The 5,813-nt window shown below is 42.9% G+C and overlaps 1 protein-coding gene across 2 annotated transcripts; it reads left to right on the top strand.

Annotated features, from left to right (window-relative positions):
- Positions 1-353: 353 nt before the first annotated feature.
- Positions 354-3,781, top strand: LOC140120649 (adiponectin-like). 2 transcript variants are annotated; one of them, XM_072139608.1, is made up of 3 exons: positions 354-485; positions 1,317-1,544; positions 2,993-3,781. In XM_072139608.1, the coding sequence occupies exons 2-3, from the start codon at positions 1,334-1,336 to the stop codon at positions 3,496-3,498; spliced, it is 717 nt and encodes a 238-aa protein (XP_071995709.1). In that variant the 5' UTR covers positions 354-485; positions 1,317-1,333; the 3' UTR covers positions 3,499-3,781. The 2 variants fall into 2 exon arrangements, with proteins under 2 accessions (XP_071995709.1, XP_071995708.1); XM_072139607.1 differs by lacking the exon at positions 354-485 and adding an exon at positions 1,128-1,205.
- Positions 3,782-5,813: the final 2,032 nt, after the last annotated feature.

Here is a 5,813-nt window from a genome sequence, read left to right as displayed (position 1 = left end):
ACTTTCTCTTAAATGACAGATCGCTGGAAAAATACTGCTGGGTGATTTATTAACTGGAAGACTCTCTGTTAATAACAGTATGTAGCATAAAAGATGTTAAAAGAATTTAATACCTGCTCGAAAAGGGTTAAGTGTCCCCCATTTTACCTAAAATAATCTGCCACTGAGGCAATGGACCCTAATGCAGCTGGTTTTCTGATATGCACATGAGTAGACAAGAGTCAACTTATGTAGAGGAGTCGTCTCCAAGAAGCTTTCCCCAGTCTGCCAGTGAACCCTGCCCCCTTCTTTTGGCTGACAGCTCATTGTCTCTTCAAATCTGGACCTGAGTAGACAGGACATCCACTCCCTGACCTCACCAAAATTCCCTGGTGAATTCAGCATTGAGTACTGTGGGGAAACTGCATTCCTCCTCATCATTTCCTGCATTCATGCATAATTTAGTGGAGAGAGCCAGGGCCGGCGCCAGCACTGGGCATACTCAGGTAAGTGCTGGGGCCCAGGGCTGCTGGGAGGGCCCACATAAGGCTGTACATAAGGAATCCATGGGGATGAGGGGGGCTTTATATAAAATAACTATGAGGGGGCTGTTTGATATGATTAACTAGGGAATATTTTAGGGAACATGAGACGGTTTGAGTTTCTGAATTTTTAATGCCACCACATGAGTTTACTGCAAAGGGGCCCACTGAGGCTCTGCCACCCAGGGGCCTACTGAAACTTTATATATATTTAATACACAAAGAAGCACATTAAATATATACACATACGCACAAATAAACCCACACCAATGCAGAACATTAGCCTAATTCTAAACTAGACAGAACCTGGCAAAGAATTGGTCATCTGGAGCTTCTCAATACATCCGGCAGGACCGCTCCTCCGTAGTATGTTTAATGTAGTATAGGCCGTATAAGTGAATCCAATGTATGGAAGCATGGTTCCTACAATTACTTTACGAGTTACGAAATATGGAAATTATCATGTAGTCGTATTATCTTCTGCATTTTCCTTAGAAGTAAGTATCTTGGTTTGTTCTCCCACTCGGTGCAAGGAATTTCTGATCCAATTCCTGACCTTTACATGATCTGTGTCTGCAGCGATACTGGAATGAGTTTTAATTGACAGTAGCATATGTTATGTAAGATTGGGTCATCACCATAAGGCAGCTGCAAAGGGCACAGACTACTGTAACTTTCCTCTGGGTAAGACATTTGCTAGCACTTGATTTGTATTTTATGGAAAATATCCTCCAGATTTTTCCAGGATTTTTATTGCATAGTTGACAAACTTGCTTTTAGATCTTGTTACTACAGACATTAGTTTGCCCTCAATGAGCACAATGTTGGTGCTTAGTACTATATACGCTCTGCTTGTGCTGCTGCCAATGTGCGTTTTGGCTGATGACGACCCAACACAACCCCAGAAAAATCCTTGCGCTAACTGGATGGGAGGAGCACCAGGATATCCAGGACACAATGGACTGCCGGGAAGAGACGGCAAAGACGGGAGTGATGGACAGAAAGGAGACAGAGGAGAAACAGGTTAGTCATTTGCTGAAGTGTCTTCTTTACCTTAGGTAAGTGGCATGAGATGACCGACATGGAAAAAAACTTGTGCATTGAAAGTTTTTTTCATAGTTGATCTTTTCATGATTCTATGTCAGAAAATCCACAGTCAAGATGAAAGAACCAATACATAAAGCTAAGATATTTTGTGCAGAATCCACCCACATTTAACCCCGTAATGACGCAGACACGTTGTGACTTAAGGTGACATGTTTTACTTCATGTTAGTGGTAAATGTTTGGTTTATATGCAGGGGTGTAACTACAGTGGTAGCAGCCACAGCAGATGCTATGGGGCCCGTAGTGTCAGAGTACCCCATCATATGACCTGACACTTAAGTATATATATTATGCTTCACATTGTACAGCTTAATATGTATATACCATATATGTGATGTATATATGTGTGTATCTGTGATGTGTTATGCTGTATGTGTTTCGCGCAGGCGCGGGCCTGCTCTTCTGCGCATGCGCAGACGGCAGGATCGCCGGACGAGGGCGCGCAGCTACGCGGAGCTGCGCGCCGAAGATGGGTGAGTAGGAGGGGTAAAGTGGCTACCGGGGCGTGGAGTAGCCGCCTCGTGTAATCTCATATGCGGCTACTCCACTCCCCAGTAGCCGCATAAGTAAATTTGAATAAATATCTAATAAAAGTTATCAAAAAAGTGCAGGGACGTGAGGATTAGCCCTTAAAAGGGCTATCCTCACGTCCCATTGATCCACCTACCACCCAATCTACCTTTATAGGTAGATTTGTGGCGGTAGGTGCCCTTTAACTGCTGCCAGCACTGTGCCACCACCAATCACTGTTGTCAAATGACAGGGATGAGTTGAACTCCAACCAGATCGTTTGACTGAAATCAGCGTGGACACCGAACATTGCAGTTTCGGGTCCACTCATCACTATTTGTGTGTATTTATTTTTTAATCGGTGATTATCCCAAATATGTGTTAAATTGTTGACATCTGCTCTCTTTACACATGTGCTACCTCTAAAGTCAAACATTTAACAGTAAATTTTGGTAGGATCAGAGACTCCTCCACAAGCTTAGGAACTGCAATAACAATGGACCCCATAATTCCAGACAGTGGCCCCATTTAAAGCTGTTGTGGAGTCACTTACTGATATAATCTACAATATAACATCATTTCTTCACTGCCAAAATATTCTGTGATCACGCATGAATCACACATTAGGAGGAATTCTGTAAACATATCAGAAGCAGTGGAGAGCTTTATTTTTGTAGCCCCCATATCCCATATTTTGTATCCCCATACCCTTGACGTTAACATTGGGGCTAGAAAAGGCACCGCTAGATACCACATCATCAGCACCGTCAAGTATTGGGCAGTTTAAGGGGCTTAAAGGACTTCTATTCATAAATGGTTGATGTATAATATTATATATTCTATCAATATCCATAGGTGCAAAGGGGCAAAAGGGAGAAGTTGGTGAACAAGGACTCCCAGGACCTGAGGGTCCACGAGGCTTTCCAGGTCCCCAAGGTCAAAAAGGAGAGGATCCTTTCCTACATCGCTCAGCTTTTAGCATGGGTCTGACAACAAAGGTTTCTACTACAAACGTGCCAATACGCTTCAATAAAGTGTTTTACAATGACATGCGCCACTACGATGACACCACAGGAAAGTTCACCTGTCACATCAAGGGCCTTTATTTATTTACCTATCACCTCACCGTCTACATGAAGGATGTCAAGATTGGATTATACAAGAATAACAAACCCATGATGATCACCTTTGACCAGTTTCAGACCAATAATGTGGACCAGGCCTCTGGAACCATCCTTCTGGCCTTAGATGTTGGTGATGAAGTTTGGCTGCAGATATATGAGGAGGATATGGGAGGCATCTATGCAGATAATCTCAATTACTCATCGTTCTCTGGAGTCCTGTTATATCCAGCACAATAAGGCACGTGACTCTACTAATATCCAATACAAAGTGCCCAATAAAAGTTATACCATATCCAAAAATGTGCGTTGTACTAAATATCATAGTTATTGCAGTCACAACCCTGGATATGTGTAGGAGCTCACACAGTCCATACTAGGTAGTTCAACTTGTCAATCACAATCTCTACTTTTGAAGGTTGATATGAAAAAGTTGGGTAGACTTTTGAAAAAGAAAAACAAGTCTAACCCTTACTTACTGCTCTTTTTATATGCCAGCTACCAAGATGGCTTTTATAAATGCACACAATGTACAAATAAATCATGAAAACTAGTCAGATGGTGAAGATATGTGGACATGTAAAGAGTATTGTAACTGTGTATTTATTAATTGTACTATACTACAAAAATATTTCTTAAAAGCTTCCCTGTTTTCTCATGCTCATGAAAATCTAATTAAAGTACGTCCTCTTGATCATGATAAACTCTGTAAACAGAGATATAGGCCCGGGAGAGAAGTGGACTGTATAGCAGCTGGCCTGTGAAAAGTGAACTTTTAGTCCAGGTTTACAGCTCTGCAAGCGCTCTGGGTGGGTCATTGAGCCTGAAGAGCTGTCTGCATTTTGCAATTAACTGTTCCACAGCTCCTCCCCTCTGCTGAGTGACTGCTGCAAGTATCCAACCAAAATCCTGTTCCTACTCGTAACAGAGTAACGTGTCTGTGAATCAACATGGAGCAGAAAGCTCTTCAGGCTGAAAGATCTGTCCAGAGCCCTTACAAGAGCTGAATAGCTTGATTATAACTTCCCTTTTTATAGTCCTGTCACTACTAACTCCATACACAAAGGTATGGTTATATATCTCTCCAGGGACAATACCACTAACACCGTCTGCAGCTTCATATGATCAAACCTGGTGATGGATTTCCTTAAAGGCATACAGTAGTTAGCTTTTTTTTTGCCATGTTCTTCTAATCCAGGACCCCCTCTTCATTTCTTTAAAATGGACAACAGCTTCTCTTACTTCTCTATGAATTTGCTGTGGTTGCCTAGCTTATAACTTGTAAATCTCATCATCTTTGTGCTCAGGTAGTCTGGGACACTCCCGCTTATTTTTGTCTGATCCATGCAATGGCAGGGAGATGTCTCAGCCTATCAAAGTACAGCATACAAAATGTAGGCCCAGACACAATTTAAAGAGAGGGCAAGGGATTGAACTAGACCAGTGATGGCAAACCTTTTAGAGGCCGAGTGCCCAAACTACAACAAAGACCCGCTTATTTATCGTAAAGTGCCAACACAGAAATTTGTCACAGCTTCTCTGTCACAGCTTTCTCTGTCACAGCTTTCATTGATACCAGCACCCTGCAGACACCAATAAAGCAGAAAATAGTCCCAGGTAGAGGTGTCACTTTAAAATAGCTCTGTACACAGCAAGTCCTGGGCTGTCTGGGACTGCAGGAAGATACCTGGAGTCATCTCTGGTGATGGTCTGAGTGCCCACAGAAAGGGCTCTGAGTGCCACCTCTGGCACCAGTGCCATAGGTTAGCCATCACTGAACTAGACCATACAAAAATGAACTATGGATTATGCAGTTAAAGATGACCTGTCACCCCCGAAACCTCCCCCACCAAATTAGCTCCCACTCATCCAGCCCCTTTATATTTATTGAATTTTTATTAAAATTTGTGTTTTTATACTTAGTTTTAAACAATCCGACCTCTTATCAAATAAGAGGTCGGATCGTCGTACAAGTTCCCTAGCAGTCGGCCGTATTCATGAGGGGGGTGGCCGACACACCCCCTCCACGCCCCTGTCAGTCAGGGACCTGTAAGAATCGCTGCCGGCTCTATGCGATGGGGCGCGCTGACAGCGGCCGCAGAGGGGCTTGTTCACAGCGCCGGCCGAACATTCAACCAGCGCTGTGAATAAGCCCCTCTGCGGCGGCTGTCTGCGCGCCGCATCGCATAGAGCCGGCAGCGATTGCGCAATACATGCGCTGCTGCCGGCGATTCTTACAGATCCCTGACTGACAGGGGCCTGGAGGGGGTGTGTCGGCCACAATAAAAAATAAATTTAAGAATTTCCCTATGAACATAACAAAAAATATACCTCAAGAGATACTCTTACCAAAATTTTATATGGAAAAAAAATTCTGTTAGTATATAATAAATGATTCCCAATACCTTCAGAACCTTATACTGTAGATAACATTGTCCATAGATTGCAAAGTTATAATGTCCTATCCAATCATTGGATGTGTGACAATTGTTTGCTTTAGATGCTTATATTGATTGTTATATAAAGAGCTGTGCCCTAAAAGCTGCATGCAAAAA

This window comes from Engystomops pustulosus, chromosome 3 (genome assembly GCF_040894005.1).
Source record: "Engystomops pustulosus chromosome 3, aEngPut4.maternal, whole genome shotgun sequence".
Classification (NCBI taxonomy): domain Eukaryota; kingdom Metazoa; phylum Chordata; class Amphibia; order Anura; family Leptodactylidae; genus Engystomops; species Engystomops pustulosus.
Note: the sequence above shows the minus strand (reverse complement) of the source record. Positions and strands in the feature narration are given on the sequence as shown.